Consider the following 23664-nt stretch of genomic DNA (forward strand, 5'->3'; position numbering starts at 1 on the left):
CAGGCAGGCACTAACCTCGAGGAGGAACCTAGTCTGTAGTTTTACCTCGTCAAGGTTGGTCTTGGTTATTGATTGGGGCAAGAGATCAGAACTGCCAAGGCTGTTCACAGGCAATAAGTATACTATTTACTCATGGGGAGGTCTGATAACCTTATCACATAAAATACTTATGCATCCATTAAAAAAAAGTTTGCTTTGAGCTGCAGAGATGGCTCAGTGGGTAAAGGCATTTGCCACAAAGCCAGAACCCTGGATAACAAATGGTGCTAAAACCAGACTTCTCTATGCTGCCCTTTGCCCTCCACAGTCATGCCACAGCATATATACATGCCTACAATCACAGAAAGCATTTTTTTTAAGTTTTCCTTGATGTAGCAAGTGTTGTCTTTTGACATTAAGTATAAATACTTGTTATCACAGATGTTTCTGTCCAGAGAGGTGGGGCCAGCATTCCCTGGTCTTAGCTGGACACCAGCATGTCTGTGTGACCTTCTGACCCATCCTCTCAGACACACACATACACCAAAGGAGAAAGGGGTTAGTTTTTGTTTTTAAAGTCTTTTTATTTAAAAACAAAAACAAAAAAAACCAAATCAAAATATTTCCCATTGGGGGCTATTTCTTTTTTTGTCTTTTAAAAATTTTATTACACAAATATCTCCCATTCCCAAATGTCAGAAGACATCTTTGCTCTTTCTAAAACCAAGTTGGGGGGAACTTTTAGAAAACAGTCCAACTAGCTTCCTTCCTTCCCTGACCCAAAATAATGCCAATGTGTCAGCTGGTGGCCTAAGACTTATTCCCTTAATGCTCACATTTAATTTAAAAATCTTAGCACAACATTGTAGATCGACTCTAAATAAGCAACAAAAAATATATATTTACAATATTTCCCCCCAAAAAACCAAACCCTTTAAACATAGTGACTTTAGTTGTTTTATTTATTGAGCAGTTATTTTTTAATCACCAAGTGATTTTATATTATATATATATAATTATATATATATATATAATTTTCTTCCTTTCCTTTGTGGTTTTTTGCCCCAGTACGTGGAAAGATGAAGGCAGAGGTCTGGTCTTGCAGTCTGAGGAGGCCAGGTTCTGGTAAGACCGCAGTTAAGAGTAGATGCAGGACTATGAACTTACATGTTCTTTGTCCTCCAGAGATATTTCTCTCCTTTGCAAGGACCAATCCTCACCTCTAAAAAAACCATTCTCCCTCATAGTCCTAAAGAAAAGACAGACCCAGCAAGGGCATCAGTCCATCTGCCGCTCCCTTTTCAGCTGACGGATTTCTGTGTGGTAAAATGCTTGTTTTGTCCCCCCCCCCCCAAATCCAAATACCAAAACCCCAGACAAGCCATCAGCTTAGAAATTTCTGTGGATGAACTGTCCCAAAGGTCAGAGGCACTCTCCCGGCACAATCCCTGCTCTGAAGGGGTCTCTCCACCTCCCCCTTTATAAAGACGACAAACAAAACTTAGTAATTTTAGTATTTTCCACAGGAGCAACCAAGAAAAAAAAAAAAGAGGCAGGAAGCTTCTAATTATAGGTCATTAATAGTATTAATAAGGTTTTTGCTCAACACCCAGGGTTCTTTACAGAAGTTCCCCTAACTGAGGCACTCTGGAATAAGTCACTGGCGTTTCCTCAACATTTCAGCCCCAGAATTCTGGGGCCTGAAGACCAATGGAATGGCAGAGGGTCAAGGGAGCTGACTGCTGTTTTTAAGGTGCAGCCAAGAAAATCAGCAGATTGGAAGAAACAATGCCACCCCTTGTCAGAACCCAGTTTTCCTGGAAAAAGTCTGGTTAATGCCAGGGTCAAAGCTGGCTAGGTGGTGAAGAGGGGACGATGCTTCTGCCTCTATTGCTTTGGCAGTGGCATCCCTCCTTGGGCTATTCACACTTTAGACTCATGGTGCCTGGGCTCTGTCCCTCCTGATGGGAGTTTAGGAAAGCCTGAGGCTGGGTAACAGGAAATGGATAGGAAGTGGGAAGGGTTATGTTTGGGGTAAAGAGAAGGCGGGGCAAGGCTGTGCTATCAATCTCCTACAGATGGGGAGCAGAGTGCAAATTTGCATGTATTACTGACGAACTCTGGCCACAGGCCTCTGCTGAGCATCTCCTCACACTCTAAATATTGACCCAGAATAAATCCGACCACTTTTTCTTTTTTTAAAGTGCAAAAAGCTCTCTGCTGCCCTAGAGAGAGGATCTTTGGACAGGCCGTTCAATGCAAAGTACAGGGGGCAGCTGATGGGGCTTGAAAAACGGTGGTGGAGGAGTGGGAGACATCATACTCCCCTCTCCTTCCCTGCACACAAGTGCAGCACACTTAGCTAGACACACAGAGGCACATGCACACACACTTCCAAGGCTACAGGCAGAGGACAGGTGGCTTTCACTCAGGACTCCCCTTAAAAGGCACCAGGTCAGTGAGCTGCTAGGCTATACATAGGCCTGGGCTCAGAGGGCCACGCGAAACCAGAGCCTGGAGAAGCCTGGCCTGGAGGCAGGTGGGAACTCAACCAGTCCTCTGTTCCCCCACCTGGGGAAACATGCTGCTCCTTCTGAGGTCACCAATTTTAGGAAACCCTTTTCAGGCAGGAAAGAGGACATGTGGAAAGGGCAGTTAGTTGGTGGGCAACACTGGGGGTGCAGAGGGGAGATGATGTCTGTCTTAGAATATGCCTGGGTAGCAATGAAATGGGCATCTCTGGGGGCACCGTCCCAGCTCCTCTGAAGAGCTTTTGATAACCCCAGTAAGTGCAACAACGGACTCAGAGACTAGTGGGAAAGTTTAGGGGGTGGTAGTAGAATGGGGGCTGCATTATATAAATGAGTGTTGGACAGCATCAAGCTCAGGGAAAAGAAAAAAGGGCTAGCACAGACATGGAGCAAAGCTTCAGACATCTCACAGCACCACTGAGACCTGCCAGGCCTGGTGTTTTCTAGGGCTATAGGCCCATCCTGCAGAAGCCGGGAGAGTGCAACGGAGGAGAGACACGCAACGGACATCACAAGGAGAACCTGGCCACGGAGGCAAGACCGCCTTCCTCCCTGGAGTTTGCTTCAGAACCAGGCACTGCTGGGGACCATGGGTGAGAAGGAAGGGCTCTTGGCCCAGTGCAGGTGAAAGATGCACAAATTCCCCAAAACTGAGAGCCCAGCTTCCCAGCTGGCAGACGAGCAAGCAAGCAGGTACTGGGACAGCACAGCCTGTGCTTTCTCCTTGATCAACCTCTCCTCTCTTTTCCTTGGGAGGGAGAGGAGCAGGCAAGTGACCTTGGTGTCCACCATCCTCTCTGCCCCACCTATGGGAGAAGGGCTCAGAGAAAAAAGAGCAGAGAGGGAGTGTGTCGTTGGCCTCAGAGCCCGCGCAGGGTCAGGGAGAGACTCTCCTTGGTGGGAAGGCAGGGGAAGATTTTCCTGTTCAGTCCGGGCTGAGCATGTCTTAGCTAATTTTCTGTATCAGTTTCTCATCAGACAGGCAGTAGAGGCTGTTGATGGACAAGTCTGAGATGAAGTGCTCACAGGCTTTTCTTGTGATCTGTTTGCATCCTCGAAGGTCAATCAAGGTGACATTAGCAATTCGCCTTAGGAAGAACAGGGTCTGGTCTGTCAATTTATTGCAACCTGTGGGCAACATGGCAAAGAGAACAAAGATCATAAACATACAGCCAGAAGCCCATTTTGGCCACCCAGTTCTCCTAGCTATCTTTCTCCAATATGCTAAATCATCACATTTAGAGAGTCCAGGGCTGCCATCAGTACTGTGGCCTTATTCTAAGGACCATGCGCAGGTGAGCAGCACAGGGCTGTTTGGCTGACCAAACAGCGGCTGGAAGGGAGCCATGCATGCAGGCACCTGAGTTTACTATCCACCTCAAAGATCTTTTGGTTCAAAAGGAATGTAAGTCTCTTCTTCTCATGCAGATACAAATTTCTTACTGTTGATTTGAGAAAGGGTCTCAATATAGCTCTGGCTGGCCCTGAACTTGCAGAGATTGGCCTGTACCTGCCTCTCAAGAACTGGGATTTCTGGGACTTACAAAGATGTGTGCCATAACAACTGGCCAAATGAAAATTTTAAAATTTACTATTATTATTTTTTGAGATAGGGTCTTACTATGTAAATCTGGCCAATATCAAACTCAAGAAACCTACCTACCTCTGCTTCCAAAACACCAGGATTAAAGGTTTGTGTCACCATGCCCAGCTACAAATTTAATTTAATTTTTTTTTTTTTATATTCAGTTGTGTGTATGTCAACACGTGTAGAGGTGCTCAAAAGGCTGTAAGGTGTCAGATCCCCAGGAACTATAGTTTCAGGAGGTTATGAACCACCTAACATGGCAGATAGGGACCACTGAGCTAGCTCTCTATCCCCATGCAGATGTAAATCAAGAAATAAATGACCCAGAAAGCAGGGACACCTCTTAACATAAACAAAGACAGTGGCATACCTGCCATATTGAGCTCTGTGAGGGAGTACCGAGTGGAAGACCCGACAGCAGTGAGTAGGTTGGAGGACTGATCTGTAAGGTGGCTGCAGTGACTGAGGTCAAGTCGAGACAAAAGGGGCATGTGGCGAATGATGAGCCGGAGAGTGGCATCTGTGATGTCAAGGCCTGCCAGCCGGAAGTCAGTCATGTTCCGGAGCTTGCTTCGATTGTCTTGACCTCCACAGACAAGAGAAGAGCTTAGATCAAAACTTTTAATTCTCTACCAAAGCCCCAGGTGGTATAGCTGGTTAGGAACCCTTTGACAGAGTTAAGCAGAACTACCCACACTACACACTTCACAGAGAGAGTGAACAATAGGGATGTTTCTAGGAAACAACGTGAGACCACTGTCTCTTCGGTGCCAGATTGTATGCTCCACTTCCAAAGTGACGTGTGAACAGGTCTTTCTTCCTCACAGCCCTGTGGCTCTGTTGCCACACACCATTCAAAGAGTTTGCGACGTCCTACTCTGACCCAGAAGCCTTGCAAGATGTTCTCGGGTTTCTCTCTCTGGGCCCAAACTCTTAAAATTGTGGGAGTTATTTGCTTGTACATAACCTGCACATGTATATGGCCTGTTACTGCATTGTAGACTTGCACAATTTAATTCTGAGACCTTAGTTTCAAGCTCTGTCCAAAAAGAAAGCTCAAGACAAGACAGGTAGAGGAGGTAGGCCCAGAGCTTACCTGGTTTATCTGTGGGTGGAGTAAGCAAATCCCGAATTTGAGGGTCTTTAATTCCTACTGCCCACCGAAGATCAAGGGTCCTGAGAAGGGGGCAGCTGGAGGTGCTGAGGGCAGAGACTGCAGACCAGGAACAGCCTGCTAGTAGGAGGTCTTTTAGTCCTGCCATAAATAGAAACAGACATATAACATACTCTGCTTCTATAGAATTCAAATCTTCAGTTACCAGCTGTTTTGACCAAAAAGAATTGATCTCCTAGTTTAATGGGAGAGAAGGGATGGTGTTCTAATCAAGTGTTTAGGCCTCCAAGTTACAACCATTACTTTGGTGTTAAAACCAAATAGCTGGGTGGCAGATGGTGATGTCCTGTGCTTTTAATCTTAGCACTTGGGAGGCAGAGGCAAGTGGAGAGCCTGGTCTACAAAGTGAGTGCCAGGATAGCCAGGGCTATACACAAAGCAGCTATCTTGAAAAGACAAACACACAAATAAAACAAAACAACAAACTCAATTGCTAGAGCTAGGTGTGATGGCTCATACCTTTAATCCCAGCACTTGGGAGGAAAAGGCAGGCTGATCTCTTGAGTTCTGCATAGTGCAAAGGCTACCACCTCAAACCAAAGTGCACACACAGACAAAGACAGACAGACAACCCCCACCCCCATTGCTGGAGGGTTTAGGGAGGTGGCTAAGCAATTAAAAGCACTTAACACTCACTGAACAAGACCAAAATTCATATCCCAGAAACCACATACTTGGCAGGTGGACGTGGCAGGCTGTCAGTAATTACAGCATTGAAAAAAAAGATAGGGGATCTCCACAGTATAGCAAGAGTAGCCATATCAGATGCAAGCTCTATACTGTTGACTGGCCCCTGCCTCAACATCTGTAGTGGAAGAGTGACCCAATGTTCCTCCTATGAACTTCTAATACAAATGAATATATAAATGCACACTCACCTACATGCATACACATGAAAAGATAGGAAAATAAAGACCCAGTCACTATGTTTCTACAAGAACAACAGATGCTGTGTGGCCTTAAGATATTGAAGGGGCTAATAGGGGACTGGTGGAGGCAAAAATCTGACTCATATTCTCTCATCTATGCTAAGGAAATGTGCAGGGCTGGCAGCAGCAACTCAACCTTATTCTCTCTTGTGCAGTCACCAATCCAGTGATGCCTTAGAGACTGGCAGTTATTGTGGCCCCAACAGCCATGGTTTAGGACTACTGCCTAAACCACACATGCAATGCATCAGTTGTAAGCAGTATTAACAATGTTAATGTTAACATTAATGTTCCCTGCTGGTCCTCTGGGCCTTAGGACACTAGCAGGTCTTGCTGCTCACCTACCTGGCAACCTATTGACCAGCCATGTCAGCTGCTTTTTGGAGATGTTAGTCCAACTAAGGTCGAGGCTTACTGGCTGCCGCTTGATGATACCACTGAGAGCTTGGGGCACGATGGCCTTACACCTACTCAAGTCAATTTTTGTCCAAAGTCGTTTATCACAGCACCTGTAAGAGGGAAGAGAATTTAACTAATGATATTCCTGTCAAAGGTGATTCCAAGGCATTCTGCTAGGCTTCTGGTAAAGGCTGAACACCTGAAGGTCACTCCTCTAAGTTCTCCTATAAAAAACCAGAGATCACTGTCACTTTATGCCTCAGAGTCAGGCAAAAACTGCCTTGTTCTTTACAGCAACTAGACCCTTTGCAAATCCAGGCAATAGTATGCTAGAGTCCCTTTCTTTATATGGCTCCTGTTGAGTGGCGTACAGGGACATTTAACAATTTAAAGAAATACTTTAATTTTTAACTTGGTTACAAGATAATAAATAGGTTTCCACACAGAGTTTTTATAATTGTAAAATTTCTTGACTTCTCACTGCCTAAAATTCCTTGGCTCAGCTCCTTTTGCTTGTCAGTTACTTGCCACTGAGGGAGATGAAGGATGCTACACATCACCACTACAGCACATCCTGCCTTGAGCCCATTACTGTCTCAGGCCCAACGAAACTCTCTATCACTCTAGACAGCCCTCTTCAACCTTCAACCCTAGGCACCTGCTTCCCTAAGTGCTTGACTTCTACCTTCTAGCCAGTTCAGTCCAAAACTGCAGTCTACAGACAGCATTGCACCATGCAGTTTTCTAGTTAATGTTACAGTCCTTACCCTTAAGTTCAGCCTGCAGGGCACAAGGAGATAATATGTAATGGGAGTCTTATGTGCCTTGGCCTGGAAACCAAGGATCAGGAGGCTGGCAGACCCACTTGTTTGACAGAAAGAAATTATTAGATTGACAAAATCTCACTGATGGCACACCAGATGTTGATGTAAGAGTCCTTAAATAAATACACACCGTGCCAGAGCATACTGACAGACCCATCCTAAAGGCTCTGATTCAGTAGATCTGGAGATTTGCTTTTCTTTGCTTGTTTCTTTTTTTCTTTTCTGAGACATGGGTCTCATGTTTTAGCAAAGATCTTCCTGACTCTAGTCTCCTGAATACTGGGATTACATGTGTACACTACCATATTCTAACATGTTTCCATATATATATATTTTGCTGGTCAAGACACCAAATTCTGAGAACAATAGCAACAGAGTATAACCAAAGTAAAAATTATACACCCTTATGGAAAACCTCACAACACCCCAGATAAATTTCTTCATTTATGAGCTCTAGGGATTAGTTCTACTAAATGTATGTTTAACTAGAGGAGAAATGGTCCATTACAAAGGATAACGGAGTCTCAGCTTCAGGACTGGGCTCTGCTTGTTATAGAAAGGAATTATTTAGCTTTGGAGAATAATTAAAACTAGAAGCTGAACACAGAAGAGAAAGAGACCAAAACTAGAACTGTAAGATTACGAGCACCTTCAAATTCATTTTGTAAAGTTTGCCCATTCCTCTTGGTGCTATCATCTGTCTTAAAAACTAGACTATTATCTAGCTTGTCATAGACTCTCAACCAGTATATGTTAAGTTAGGGAAGAACAGGTTTACAACCTCTAAGACCCTACATTTTCATACAAACTGGATAAATCCATCCCTTAAATGAGTTTCCCTTCCCCCCAGCAGAGAGACAGGGAAACAAAGAGCAGGGAGAGGAGGCAAAAGCTCAAACTTCCTCTAACATCTGGAGGTATAATGGACTACATCTATAACAGCACCCACAGACCAGGTCCCTTTACTTCTTAAAAGAACCAACATGCCTGCAGATATCAAGGTGCATGCTGCTGTCAATTCAGAAGACCTGACACCTACTCCCCTGCCCCTATTCCTGACCCCCTGTATCCCTGCTCACCATTTATACCACGTCTTGCACACTCGCATACATTCACAAAGTTCTCTGCGGCTGAGGTAGCGGAAGACAGACATCCAGACCTCCCGCTGCATCCAGCTTTCGTCTCCATCCTGAGCCCAACTGCCCCGGCCATTCAGCCTGGCTGCACCCCCCTCCTCTGCACTGTCATCTTCCTCCTCCTCCTCCTCTTCCTCCTCCTCTCCCCCCAGCCCCTCCTCATCCCCACGCTGGGGGTTTCGGGCTGGACAGTGCTGCATTAGCACACGGGGGTTAGGGCGAAGGTTGGCAGAGGAGGCCGTGATGGCCTGCAGCTTGGGCACAATGGATGTCCCGTGGAGCTCTTTGGTGGGCCTCTGTAGCGTGACAGTGAGGTACGATCCCCGGATCTTGGCTTTCTCAACTTCAGACAGCTCCTTTTTGCCGCTGGGATTGTTCTCCTTTTCCCGTACCATGGTGCGCTCTGTGGCCTGTAGCCGCAGCAACTGCCGCCGTTTGAAGCGCTCATCACGGCTGGCACTGTGGTGGTCGCTGGGGCCAGCCCCAGGGGATGACCGAGTCACCATACCCCGGGGAGAAACCGGGTCGTGGATGAGTTGCAGCATGGAAGTAGGAGAGTGAGGCGGGGGTGTGAGGGGCTCCTCGCAGCTCCTCAGGGGCCGTAAGACTTTGGCTTGTACAGCTTCTTCATCGCTCTCTTCTATTTTCCGCTTCTGCAAAATGCCCAGAAAAGAAACACCAGTGCTTCCTTTTTTTCTAAACCCTTTACAGTAACAAGGAGAACCTCAGAGAAGCCAGGTCACTGCTGCCAAAGGGGGCCATTTCCTCAGAGCCTGTGATCCAGACTGCCAAGATCTGTTGGCAACAGCTCACACCCAGGTCATAGAATGTTGATTTCAGAACACAAAATACTGAAATGTTCACTTAGGAAAACTACCTGTGAGAAAGGCTTGTGTCCAAGTATAGAGGATGAAATCTAGAATATAAGGCTTCTTGATTCTATACCCTAGATTATTCATTGCACCTCAAGTTTTGAGCATTTGGGGGGGGGGGGTTAAAAAATATAATTTTTGCATTACAATTCTATTCTTTGTATAACTTGACCATTTTTACTTCTGTCTCTAATTTAGCTCTTTTACAATCAAGTGATGAATCCACGTTGATGAAACAACTCGTCTAACCATGGACAAAGAAGCAGGGGCAGAGTACTAGACTTCAGTGCCTTTCAGCAGTCAGCGCTGCATTATCTCAGTTCACCTCTCCATGAGGAACCGTGCCACTGCAGAGAGACCTGCTTATGATTACAGTGAAGAATCCCACAAGGCCAAGACCTCATCTTGTAGTACCTGTGCCTGCTAGACACCTGGCCTTTCCTGCAACCACTACTGGCTACGCTGAGACAAAACTCAAGTCAACAAACGCTACTAAATACCGAATTAATACGACAGATTTTCCATAAGGAGACATTCCGTCACCAGCAACAATCCTGGTCTGTATTTCTTTTGTTCCTTACATTTTTGGTCACTATGGAGGAAATGCAATCTTTGTTCTGGAGGCTAGTTTTCACAGCATATTAAAATGTAACAAAAGCATAGCACCTGCACCCTCAACAGCACAGTGAAGACAAATTTAAAAGCTGCTAGTCCAAGAATGTGCAATGAGAACTTGTGGTAGTCGTCAGCTCTACAAACCTTCATCCTCAAAAATATTTCAACTGGCATGGAGCATAAACCTTTAATCTCAGCACCAGGGAGGCAGAGACTGTTGGGTCTCTGTGAATTCAAAGCCAGCCTAATCTACATAGCTGAGTTTCAGGGCAGAGCCAAGGCTACACAGTAAGACCTTGTCTCAAAACACCAAAACAAAAATCTTGACTAAAATTTCAACTGCCCCAGAGCCTAAGTGGAAGAACTAAAAAGACAAGCAATTGTCTTCATGCTTCATCCTCATGCCTGTGCAGGGTCCCTGAAGAGCTGACAGGAGGTAGCCATCTCCTGCTGTCTGTGCCCTCAACTGCTCTAACCTTGCCAGCATGAGTAACCAGAGTTTCTTTGGCTGATGTTTCTAGTCACCAATAGGCCAACAACTTTAGCTGTCCTGGGCTAAGGTCATGAAGCTAATACCCACTCTCTCTAGCAGACTGGCTACTTCTGAACTGTATATTTGGGCTCATGGGGTAGGTAAAGACAAAGATGTAAAGATGACAAAAAAGAAAAACGAAGGGGAAAAAAAAAAAAAAAGAAAGAAAAGGAAACCTGTTTAACCAGAAATGCTAGTGTATAAATCCAGTATGTAACAGCACCACAGGCCAAGCCTGCCTCCCTGTCTAGTTACATTCCACAGGACAAGGCTGCATTCTTTAACTCAACAGCTCAGAGATGGTTCCTGCCTTTCTAGTACACTACAGAATAAAAGGACATCAAAATTCCCGAGTGGAACAGTGTTTAGTGATAGAAAAAGCAAAAACTAAAACAAAAGAAACCCCCCAAAAAACAAAACCAAAAATAAAAAAACCAAAAACAACAAATTGGAGGGGGAAGGAGAGTAATCAAAAAGGGAAGATAAAAAAGATGTTAAACAAACAAAACCAAAATAATCTTGGTCACAGAAAGCCCCTGGATAGTACAGCAACCTACCCGAGTGAACATTTCCTTTACCTGGGCTTTCTCCGAGCTGTCTTCCTGGTAACACTTTGGACACTCCCAGCAATTTGGCAACTCCTCGTTAAGCAACCCCTCTCCATCCATCTACAGGCAGATAGGGATGTTAAAAAGAAGGCAATTTTTTTTCTGCCTTCTACATGACACAGTTAACACAGGTAGGAAGCACCTGCAAGAGTCATCCATTTTTAGACATACTGATCTACATGGGAATTAAAGACTGAGTGCTACTGAGCAGCAAACAGTGCTAACACCCCCTCCATGCCACTGCTAACTGGCTACTCAAGACACTGTGATTCTTGGCTGCATGACAAATGAGGCTCCCTAGTTTTCAGGGTCTGGGCCAGTTCAGAGTTGTGTTTCCTCTCCTAAACATCATATGTTAATGGCACCAGACCCCATCTTGCTATGTGGGCAAACTACTGACTGCTGAGATTCAGAGGTCTATAGTTGAGTTTCAGTGACCTAGCGTTCTCAACTGAAAAATGTAGATACATATAACAATGCATCAACTCAAATGCGTGAGGTATAATAACAAACCCTGGTTTGTGTTAAGAACTAAATTCAAAGTGCTAACAGCTGGATTTGGTGGCATTTCCTGTAATTTCAGTATATAGGAGGCAGGGGTAGGGGCAGAGGCAGGGGTAGGGGCAGAGGCTTTGGCAGGATGATTTCAGTAAATTCAAGGTCAACTTAATCTACAAAGTAAGTTCTGACCCAGCCATAACTACACAAAATAAAAAAGAAAGCTGTTCAGAAAAGTGCTTAGTATTTAACACTTCCTTGAAATTTGTCACAGGGAAGATAGTATTTTACCAATTCTTTTCTTTCTTTCTTTCTTTCTTTCTTTCTTTCTTTCTTTCTTTCTCACACCGCCTCTTGGGTCAGGATGTTAATAGTAGCTCAGACTGCCTTAAACTTAGAATATTTTTGCCACAACTCACAAAATTCAGGGTCTACAGGCATATGCCACTTAAATTCTAGCTTTTATCAATTCCAACACACATATTTTTTCAACAATCCCCCTTCCCCAACACATACAAACAAATCAGGGTTTCTCTGTGTAGCCCCGGCTGTCTGTTCTATTCACTCTGTAGACGAGACTGGCCTGGAATTCATAGAATTCTTCCTACCTCTGCCTCTCAAGTGTTGGGATTTAAGGTTATGTGCCACAGCCACCCTGCTACTTTTCTTGAAATTGTGCAGACTGCCATCACTGACAATGCCTCGGTGGAAGTCCTTACACAGCCGACACTTTCTGTGAAAGCCAAAGTACCAGCGCCTATGCATATCTACCTATACACCTACTTATCTACCTGCCCACCTTTGAGTGGGGGGGAGGGAAAAAGGGTCTTACTATGTTACCAAGGCTGATTCAAACTAAAGCCATTTATTTTTTTCACCTCAGAGTCACCATACCAGTTAGTCATATAACTGAGACCTAATTTGACAGATCCAGTTTCACAGGCTTCTCATAAAGATTCATGGGAGGGGGGAAAAAAAAGGCATGTAAAACAGCAGTGGTGGCATATGCCTTTAGTTCTGGTACTGTGGAGGCAGAGACAGGAGGATCTTTGTGAATTCGAGGACAGTGTGGTTTACAGAGTGAGATCCAGTGCAGCCAGGGCTACACAGTGAGACTCTATCTCAAAACAAAACCCCAAAATACAAACCACAACAACAACAAAAAAAACACCTTTTTTTCTTTGGATATGTATCAGAATCACCTAGAGGACTCTGGGAACATAAAATTTAAGCTAGATCACATGACTCCATTTTTGAGGTTGAGTTATAACCACCCCCTCTTTTTGCCACCACCCCTGAAGCCCACATCCTGAGATAGAATGAAAGATGTGGCAGAGATAGATGCCTGGGAGCTTAAAGCATCCTCAAACATGTCTTCAAGTTTCATGATAATAGCCTGGAGACTTCACACACAATGTCCAGAGGCCTCTTAGGCATGTCCCAGTACACAGTAGGTACAGTAACAGCTTCTACTGGCAGGTGTTCCACTCTTGTCAAGGGAGGGCCTTTAGGCATCTCTTTACCTGGAGGCAGCCAGGATGAACTATCTCATTGCATATGCAGCATTCCATGAGCTTCTTCTCAAAGTCTTGTGTTTCTTCATTCTGATCCACTTCTCCACAGAGAGAACACGTAACTGAATGAGGCAGTCTGGGCTACAAGAGAACAAAGATCAGCAGACCAGATTTAGAACCTTTAAATTTCATATTCCCTTTAAATAAAGATGGGAGACTTGGTTCACCTGGGATGCACAAAGACAAGGTAGTAAGCAGGGAGGGTTTTGGTGGGAAAATGACTAGGAAAGAAGACTGGGGACTTAACTGCCCAGGAACTAGACTATCAGAGGTAATTAAGTCACTCTTTGTTGGCTTGTCTTTGGCCTCACAGGTCCCTTATTAAAAAGGGGACAGAAAACAGTGACTTGCTCTCCAAAGGCTGGTGTCCTATTTGAACATTAGGTAAGTAGGGCCATAACATTAGATTATTTTTACTATGGATATCTTTCTTCTAAACCAAGGGAGAGGAGCTCCATCTCAGCAGAAACTTTACACATTATAGTTTCTCTGGCACCAGCAGAGAAACTCTGGCACCACTTCTTGCAAAGTTTTTTTTTTACCCAGATCACTTACTGCTAAGCACTGTCGAAGGACACAGGATTGCTTCATTCGTCCAGGCCCACCAAACTTCTTCATATCCCTGCAGTAGTGGCAGACACCACATTCTCCTTGCACACATGCTTTGCATTTCCTACAGCGCACTCTCCTCCTCCGGGCTCCTGACACAATGGGGGAGGCAGCAGCAGGCCTTACAGGTGTTAAACGTGGAGCTGGCTTCATGGTGTGAGGCTTTGTGATGGGAATGGTAGGAACCCTTACCTTTGGCCTGGTAGGGAATTTAAGCTGGAAAAAGAAAGCAGTTAAGGTCAATCATATCTGGTTACTTTAAAACTGGAGAGGGCAGAAGATTACATGGCTATGTACCTGGCCTAGGACTTGACAAATCTGCCCCCTGCCTATTTTTAAAAATAAATTTATAAAATAATTAATAAAAAAATAATAAAATGAGCCATGTCATTTATTTATGTATTATCTATGGGTGTTTTCAAATGCTGTAAAACTGTGACATTCTGTGTAGCATACAAACCCACAGAATCTCAACAGTGATAGAAAACTTTGCCAATCTCTGACCTAATGCTCTGCTATCCTTTTCAATTTAGAGAGCTGTAAGGCTTGGCGGCATTGCAAGCTTTTAATCCCAGCATTTGGGAGGCAGAGGAAGGTGGATCTCTGAGTTCAAGGCCAGCCTGGTCTACAGAGTGAGTTCCAGAACAGCCTGGAACACAGAGAAAACCCTGTCTTGAAAAACCAAAAAGATATTACTCAACCCCACACTTTTAACATTCTGCTTAAATACCCCTGGGATGTTATGGCTTTGGAACTTTCAGTTAGGAAACACTGAAAAGAGGCCTAATTTGGCTCATGGTCAGGACAGAATACACCAACTCTGACATAGACAGTAAGGGTAAAAAGTTATAAATGTAAGCTTCACAGGCATGAAAAAAAGTAACTGAAAATTTATTTGCTGATGAAAATTCTTTTTAATTTTCGCTGGGTGGGTGTGATGGTAATCTGGTAATCTACCTGTCATCCTAGCACATAGAGGTAGAAGCAGGCCAGCTTGGTGAGACCCTGTTTCAATACAGGGAGGGTGGTAATTCTTGGGATCATGGTTTCACTATAACAAAAACCTTCTAGTTTTAGATACATATGTAGTGCCTTAAATTAGCTTTAAATCCCATTTCACTGAGTTTCTGGGTCAGAAGAAGGGACATCTACTGTGGTCAACCAATGCAAACTAAAGCATCTGAATCTGAAGAGAGGGCTCCAGTATGATAGTTTCAGAAAGAAAATCAATTTTGAGCTGGAGAGATGGCTCAGAGGTTAAGAGCACTGGCTACTTTTCCAGAGGTCCTTAGTTCAATTCCTGGCAACTACATGGTGGCTCAAAACCTTCTATAATGAGATCTAGAGACCTTTTCTGGCGTGTAGGCAGAATACTGTATACATAATAAATTAAGATTTATTTATTGAAAAAAAAAAAAAGAAAAAAAGAAAGTCAACCTCAAAGAGAGCCAATTACCCTGAACTATGAAGTTAGGAGAGAATCAAGTAATAACTATTAGCACTTTATTTACTAATTTATTGAGATAGGGTCTTGCTATGTTAACCCTGACGAACTTATCAAAATCTTCCTCTCTCTATTTTCTGAGTGCTGGGATCAAAGAAAGGCCTGTACCACCATTAGGTTTTTCTTGTTTTTGTGAGGCAAGATCTCACTATGTAGCTCTGGCTGGCCTCAAACTCACAGAGATGCACCAGCTTTTGTGCCACCTTGCCTGACTATCACGGCACCAAACAAAACCCATGTTTTTATTTCCAGAATGGTGGTGATTAATTGGCAATAAACTTAAGCGGTTTGAAGATCAAGCATAAGAGTCTCTTACCTTATCCCTTTTTGGCCACTGCACTATAGGAACTCCAGTGAGGGCTAACTTGGGATCACTACTGGCAAGTTCCTCCAGCAAAATCTAAGGATCAAAGAGAAGCAAAAAGTTGAGCACGGTGAACACAAAACCCAAGCACTCTCAACAGCATCCAGACTTGGCCTTATCCCTGCCCCTTCAGCACCAGAGGAGGAGGTTGGTTATATTTCTCCTCCATACAGACTTATTGCAAATCAAGTAAATCAACAATGAAAGAGAAACCTCCAACTATTGCTATCAAGACTTTTAACCTTGGTTGGGTGCATTGCGAGGCGACATTACTACTAAAACTAAGGAAGCAGATCTACACAGTAAATGCTAGGCCAGCCATGGCTAATCAGCGAGACTTTGCCTCAACAAACAACCACAGAGGACAGATTGCTTTGCTCTCAATACCATATCTATATCTCTAAGACACTGAAGCAACTAGGTTCCATATATAGTGTTACAGTGTTACCTGTCAAGCAATTCTACAAAGGATAGTAAAACTTTACATTACTTCTGTACTTCTCTATAGCAGCAATTATCAGTTTTGTTTTTATTTGTGAGTGTGGGCAAAGAGGCATCAAAATGAATGGCGGCTATTAAATTATTAAGATAATATAACCTTCATGTCCTGGTTCAACAGGATATTACTTTTGGTGGACTTACTCATAAGCTCACACATGCACATTCCAAGTAATGCTCTACTAATGAGCTACATCCCCAGACACAGACTTGTTTTAAGGCTGATTACAGCTGCATACTCTTTGGAGGTTCACAGCGCACGCGCGCGCGCACACACACACACACACACACACACACAAGTTGAGTCTGTTTTGCATTTAAACTATTAATGGAAAAGGAACAGTTTAGATCAATGGTTCTTATGACTTCAATAAAAAGTTTAGATAGCTTAGAAATAACATGACGGTAAGAAACTGCCACTTAAGTGAATCAATCACACTGGTTGACTGTATTTCGAGACAAATCATTTTATGTCTTTGAAAGAGATTCAGAACCACAAACTACCTAGTAGAATAAATCTCCCTTTTGATGACATGAACCACAAAACAACGCCACAGCAAAAAAAAAAAAAAAAAAAATGTAAATCTAAGAGATAGGTTACCCTTGCCTAAGTGTACACACTGTTTCAGGAAAAACTAAAATAAACGTTGACCTAGAAGAACCAGAATACTTGGGTCACCTTTTGTTGTTATTGTTTTTAAGACTTATTTATTATATATACAGTGTTCTACCTGCATGTATGCTTGTACACCAGATCTCATTATAGATGGTTGTGAGCCACCATGTGTTTGCTGGGAATTGAACTCAGGACCTTTGGAAGAGCAGCCAGTGCTCTTAACCTCTGAGCCATCTCTCCAGCCCATGCTTGGGTCACCTTCAACAAGCATTTTCATAATCAGAACTTTCAATTATTTTCATTCTTAACCTAAAGATCATGTTCTAAATTCCTGAGTTAGGGCTCACAAAAACCTGTTTACATTCTAAAAGCTTCCTCTATTAAGATCCCCCTTTGCCAAATCTCCAGATGCCTCACACCTTCCCCCAAACGGATCTCATTTTCAGTCATTTTATTTACTTCAAGTTGCTATGACACCCTATTCTAGAGCCTCATGTTAGCACCATACTGTGTGGGGGTGAAGAGGCCGGGAGTGGTACCACGTGGGACAAGGTTCTGGTCCTAAGACAAGGTTCTTTCTCCCTAGGGTGAAAAATTCAGGTCCATTCAAAATGTGCAACGAGGAGTGCATGGTTCCCCTCCCCCGCCCTGCGTACGGGAGGACTAGGACTCTGCCCATTTCCTCTGCGGGAGAGAACTGAGCTGTCCACAAACAGGGACTTTCCACTTTCAGCAAAGCAGACTGCACTGAAAGACCTATGATTAAGAGAGTAGAAAAGGAACTTAAGTTCACTGGAATAGTCTAATTCTACCTGTAAGACTTTTTGTAGGGGGCACAGGGAAGGACGGAGAGACACACTGTGTGGGCTGCGCTGGGTGGGGGCAGTTAACATACACACCACTCAATTACTGGGGTATGTGTGGGTGTGGAGGGAAATGCAGATTTCCTTCCCAGCCTATATTCGCTGGGGCCAAGTCCGCAATGCTTTCAGTTTAAAAGAAAAAGAAAAAGAAAAAAAAAAAAAAAGACTCTAGCTGAGGCCCTATGAGAAACCATAAAAAAGCCACCACCCTCGGCAGTGAGGATTTAGGATCAAGGAGCGGGGATAGGGGTGGGTGGAGTGCGGAAAGGCTGCTGCTTATCTAGGTTCCAGGCATTTGAGAGACCATTCAAACACAGGCCCACACCCCAAAGAACACAGAAAGGGAAAGAGAACTATGGGCCTCTGGTCAAGGAGTAAGTACTCCCCAAAGCCAAGCAACCCAGTTCCAAAGCACATCCCACAAGCTAGAGAACAAGTGTTAACAACGGCTCAAGCAACACAAGTAACACAAGCATTGTCCTAGACTCGCCCAGCAGGCAGTTCCGCCTCGTCTAAGAGACAAAGTCTCTACAGTTACACACACCCAAAACCAGAAAGGGCCTGCCAACCGACCGCCTGACCTTGCATTTCTTGTTTGTTGCTCTGGAGCTGCAGAGGCTCTTGGGTGAAGTTTCCCCAGCGCCTTTGTTTTGTTTTCTGTGCTGAAGTTGTGCGGAAGGAGTTAGCTTTTCTGCTTCTAGGAAAATCCTGATTTACGTGAAAATCCCGAATCTCCCCAGAGCATGTAAAAGCAGGGCAGTCCCACTGTAACCCTTCAGGCTACTCAGAGCAGCGTGGAGCACTCTGAGCTCCTTCTAAAGCCCTTCAGCTCAGCCGCGGCTTCCTGTGCCTGCGAACAATGCTGCTGCGTCACCCACATGCAGCTCCCAGAAATGCTTTGCAACGGAAGATGGCAGGAGGGGGAGCTCAGCTCGAGTGAGCCAGCCAGGCAGAGGGCCTGGCCGTTCTGCTGCAGAACCCGGAGGGGGTGTGTTTGGCAGCCGCTCGCCTCCTCGTGATTGGAGGAAGCACAGTCGGGGAGGGAGCTTGGCCGTCCCAGGCCCGAGATCCTTCCCTCCCAACACTGCAACCGGAGAACCCAGGGCCACCTCCAGAGGGCTCTGGGTAGCAGACTTCAGGAGGCGCCAGTGGAAGGGAAGGCTTTAACCTAATCCACAGGCTATGCCTTCATACCCTAGACCACATCTGTCCTTACAGTAGCCCCGCACCACTCCATTCAGAGTCACTTCCTGTCTTAACTGGAGCTCTCTTACACAGGTATCTCTCCTCTCTGGGATCCCATCTCTGCCTCTGAGTAGGAAGCTGCAGTAGCTTCCACTATTCCCCAGCTCTTCCTGAATCACCTGTCTACACTCAAACAGCTCCTTCCCACCATCCAGTATTTGTTCAACAACTTCAGAAATACCATAATTACAGGCAACACTGAGATAAAATATGGCTGTTATCAACTATATGTACAGTACATAGCCACTTCTGGTTCTGACAAGGAACCACCAGCAAACTTGAATGCTTTATGCAGCCAACTTTAAGCACTTCTATTGTGAACAAATCAAGCTACTCAGGTGCAACTTAAGGTCAGAACACTTTATCCTCTTGATTCTATACAAAGTAGAGGGAGTCAGGGAACAGGCTTTCTCCCCAAGCTGCAGCAGTTTCTCCTCTGCCAATCAGAATCCCTTACCTTCCAGATACCACACCCAAATTTCTGCTTCTAAATCAGTTTTGTCTACCTCATTCACAATCCTAATGCTCTCCAAGTGTTGGAATTATAGGAATGGCCACCTTCTTATTGATATTCTCTATGAAGCAAACAGCCCTTCATTCCACTGACAGTTCAATGACTCCTTCTCTACTGTTTAGAGGTTGCTGAGCCAGGGTTAATGAAGCTCAACATTTGTTCTTATTTTCTCATTGGGCTACAGCAAAAAGGAAAGATTCACACAAGAGCAGGAAAAGGCAGAGTTTGTGTTTTTCACATCCTTCTGATATAACTGCAGGTGCTACTTTGACATAAACCTCTAACTCTCATTACCATTTTGGTTTTTTAAAATGACATTTATTTATTTGTATGCATATAAAGGTCAAAGGACAACTTTTATTATGTGGGTCCCTCAATGGAGGCTGTCACGTTTGTCAGTAAGCACTATAACCATGAGTTTCTGGAATAGATTTAATGACCTAATAAGCTTTCTGGGGTCTGGGCTGTTGTCAAGGGCTGTGTTTGTGAACAGACTTTTTGCCAGTTTCCCTTCCTGTGTTGCCTGCTCAGGCTTAGCTCTGTCCCCTGGGGGCTCAAGTGATCCTCCTGGGCTTCACCAGTAGCTTTACATGTGGTATGTACTTATTTTCACTGTAGCTTACAGAATGAAAAAGTTACTTCTGTGTTCTTGATTGAGTTCTTCCAGGAAATACTTACATGGTCATCCAGACCTTACACTTCTCCTTTGCACTTCCACTTTAAAAACTTAAAGATCAAGTGTATTCATTTATTTAATATGAAAAGTTTTGTAACAATGAAGATAAGCATTCTTAGAAAATGCTTATCTTCAGTGCTATCTATCCTAGACAGTTGCTAGAATACTTCAAGGAAAACTGGTTAGAGCAAAAGCTACCAAAAAGATGGAAAACAGACATTCCACTATGAAACTCTAGAAGTAAGGTTTCAAATTACATATTAATCAGGTCTAATTTTGCCCTCTCCTGTAATTAACAATAAAAAGATGGCCAACAAAGAATGAGCAAACAGGTGATGGTATCCACCTGTAATGCCAGCATTAGGGAGCTGAGGCAAGAGGATATAACTTCAGAACTGCCCTAGGCTGCACAGGGAGACCCTGTCTCAAAAAGCCAACGAGGACCCTGGCAGTTGTGGTGCACATCTTTAATCTCAGTGCTTGGGAAGGAGAGGCAAGGCCAGCTTGGTCTACAGAGTGAGTTCCCGGACAGCCAGGGCTACACAGGGAAAAACAAAACAACAACAAAGCCAAGGAGGAAGAACATTACCTTTTACAACACAGAAAACATGATCGAATCTAATACTTTAAAACACAACCTTATTTGACTTATTATTCAGTTAGGAACAATTATCAATGGAGAAATGTCTCAGCAGTTGAGAGCACTTGTTGCTCTTCAGAACCCACATTAGCAGGCTCACAAGTACCTGTAACTCCAGCTCCAGAAAATCTGGTGCCCTCTTCTGGCCTTTGAGGGCACCCTCAGACATACAGTTGAGACATACATACACAAACACACAAGCATAAGTAAAAATAAAAAGGAGACAAGCATGGATGGGGTGCACACTTTTGATCTCAGCATTCAGGAAGCAGTGAATCTTTATGATAGCCAAGTCCCAGGACAGCCAAGGCTATGTGGTTAAGACTCTGTCTCAACAAACAACAAACAAAATAAATAATGATAATCTTTAAAAATACTAGGGGCCGGGGTGTAAGTGCTTGCCTTGCCAAGTATGAGGACTCAAATTCAGTTTCTAGCACCCTTGCTGCGTGGCTTACTCCAGCTCCAGAGATCTCTCTGATGCCTCTGGCCTCAAAGGGCATCTGCACTCCCATGTACATATCCACACACATACACATACTCAAAAAACAAAACAAAACAAAACAAAACTTTAGCTGGGCAGTTGTTGTTCCACATCTTTAATCCCAGTACTTGGAAGGCAGAGACAGGCAGATCTTTGTGAGTTCGAGAACAGCCTTGTCTATAAAGTGAGTTCCAGGACAGCTAGGACTGCATAGAGAAACTCTTGTCTCAAAAAACGAAACCAATCAACCAAAAACAAACACAGCCTCCTAAAATCTTTAAAACACTGGGTCAGAAGAAAAGTCAGTGAGAAAGAATGACAACCTGATTTTGATCCCTGGAATCAACGTAAAGGTGTAAGGAAAGAACCTATTCTATAAAGTTATCCTCTGTACTATAGTGAGCATGTATTTCCCTTAGGAGACTAACAAAAATTTTTCAAAGTGGGGGACATCTGAGGGACAATACCTAAGGATTGTACTCTGGGTTTCACATATACACTACATACATACATACATACATACATACATATCTTGTTAGTGATAACTGCAAATGAAATTTTATTGCATGCTGTTTATTTTTACTTTGTGTATGTATGTTTTCCCTGCATGTATACATACTACTTGCATGCCTGGTAACTGAAGTAGATAGAAGCCAGCATTGGATTTCCTGCAACTGGAGTTACAAATGGTTATGAATTGCCTTATGGGTGCTGGTACTTGAATCTGAGTTCTCTGAAAGAGCAGCCAGTGTTCTTAGCCACTGACAGAGCCACCTCTCCAGCATCAGATAACTACTATTTTAAAGGTTATTTGCCACTACAATTCTGCTTCAGTACTATCAAACTCCTGGGGTGGAACGTAGTATGAATTTTTAAATAAGAGATAAAATGTTAAAATCTTAAATCAGAGTAGCATAAATCTATTGCACCACAAATTTATAAAATGCAATCTGTTAGCATGTACAGAATGCTGTTGTAATTAATTTGTTTAATCTACCAGGACAGTTTTAGATGATGAGAATGAGAAGAGGGGCGCCTCCTCCTTACTTAGGATAGACTCTCCTACCTTCCCTCAGAGCGTGTTTTCGGGCCCGTGCATACCAAATGCACAGTGTATATACTTCTTAGCCTCCCTTACTGCCCATTCTACAAGTGGACTTGAAGGCCCTAGAGGCCAAGACCTACAGCAGAATAAATGTAATAGATTTGTGACTAGATAAAATGTTACTTTTTAATTACTAACAATAAGACTTAATTTTTTTGGTGCTGATATGAAAACACATGACTGTCCAGCTGATCAAAAAGCTTCTTTTGTATGTGTGTATACATTGGGAATTCATCAGCAAAAACAAAAACAAACAAAAAAAACCAAACAAACCACACACACAAACAAAAACAAACAAACAAAAACAAAAAACCCAAAACAGATATAAAGAAAGCAATAAAGTCCAACTGAAATCTTCCAGTTGACTGTCATCACTGTTAGGGTGTCCTGATTACAGCAATTTAGGATCGACCTCTCAAGAACCCTTGGTAAATGAGCTATTTCTACGAATGGAGCTATACTATAACACTGTTTCATATTCTGCCCTTTTATTCAATATATATTAAGCTGCAACTCTTCTACTTTAGAAACTAAGAATCTTACAGTAGGAGAGCTGCTTTCTATCTTTATTACATTTTCTCAAGCAGTCGAGGTTACTCACATGTTTTTCAGTCTTATTCATGCTAATTCACTTTACCAGTAAGTCAATACTCTTTAAATTCTATATTCTATGATTCTTTCTTTAACACTGTGAAACTTAACATTTTATAGAATGTCCAAAGCCCTTTATCATAGTAATAAAATAAACTTTTCTTCAAGGAAATATGTAATTATGGCTATCTTACCTCATCATTTTTCCTTTCATCTGTCCTACTCACTATTTCTGAGAAGCAGATAAATTATAACAATATATAATTCTTTTCTGGAGAAAGAGTAAACTGCTTCTTTTTGTTCCCCAACTGAAATGTGGCCACCAACACATAAGCACTAAGTTCTCCAGTGTCCCAAAGTCCCCATCTGTGCAGTGAGTTGACACATATTCAACCTTTTTTTTTGAGAAAAGGTCTCACTCCATAACCCAGGCTGGTCTCAAACTCAGCCTTGTTTTAGCCCTTGGAGTGCTTTGTATTTATAGGCATGAGCCTTAAATAGAAGGGAAAGCAAAACCAAACCAATGACATTATTTTTATTTTATATGTGGGGCACATGCATGAGTAGTACCGAGTCCAGGCCAGAAGAGGACACCAGATCTAATAGAGCTGGAGAAAACTGGAGTGAGCCAATCAACACGGTGCTAACAACCAAACTGGGATCCTCCTACAGGAGTGGCAACGTGTAAAGTGCTCT

General features: G+C 43.5%; 1 protein-coding gene across 3 annotated transcripts in view; it reads right to left on the minus strand.

Annotated features, from left to right (window-relative positions):
* Positions 1-542: 542 nt before the first annotated feature.
* Positions 543-23664, minus strand: part of Kdm2a (lysine demethylase 2A) — an 82048-nt gene continuing 58926 nt past the window's right edge. For 2 of the 3 annotated variants that reach the window (XM_021656225.2, XM_021656226.2), the window contains exons 13-21: positions 15689-15772; positions 13815-14084; positions 13209-13340; positions 11158-11247; positions 8504-9213; positions 6547-6710; positions 5195-5353; positions 4469-4684; positions 543-3638 (exon numbers count right to left, since the gene is read on the minus strand). In XM_021656225.2, the coding sequence (XP_021511900.1) occupies positions 3457-3638; positions 4469-4684; positions 5195-5353; positions 6547-6710; positions 8504-9213; positions 11158-11247; positions 13209-13340; positions 13815-14084; positions 15689-15772 (2007 nt within the window). In that variant the 3' untranslated portion in view covers positions 543-3456. Of the gene's footprint in view, positions 3639-4468; positions 4685-5194; positions 5354-6546; positions 6711-8503; positions 9214-11157; positions 11248-13208; positions 13341-13814; positions 14085-15688; positions 15773-18294; positions 18611-23664 lie in introns of those variants that run through there. The other variant, XM_021656227.2, reaches the window with a different exon arrangement.

This window comes from Meriones unguiculatus, chromosome 1 (assembly GCF_030254825.1).
Source record: "Meriones unguiculatus strain TT.TT164.6M chromosome 1, Bangor_MerUng_6.1, whole genome shotgun sequence".
Lineage (NCBI taxonomy): Eukaryota > Metazoa > Chordata > Mammalia > Rodentia > Muridae > Meriones > Meriones unguiculatus.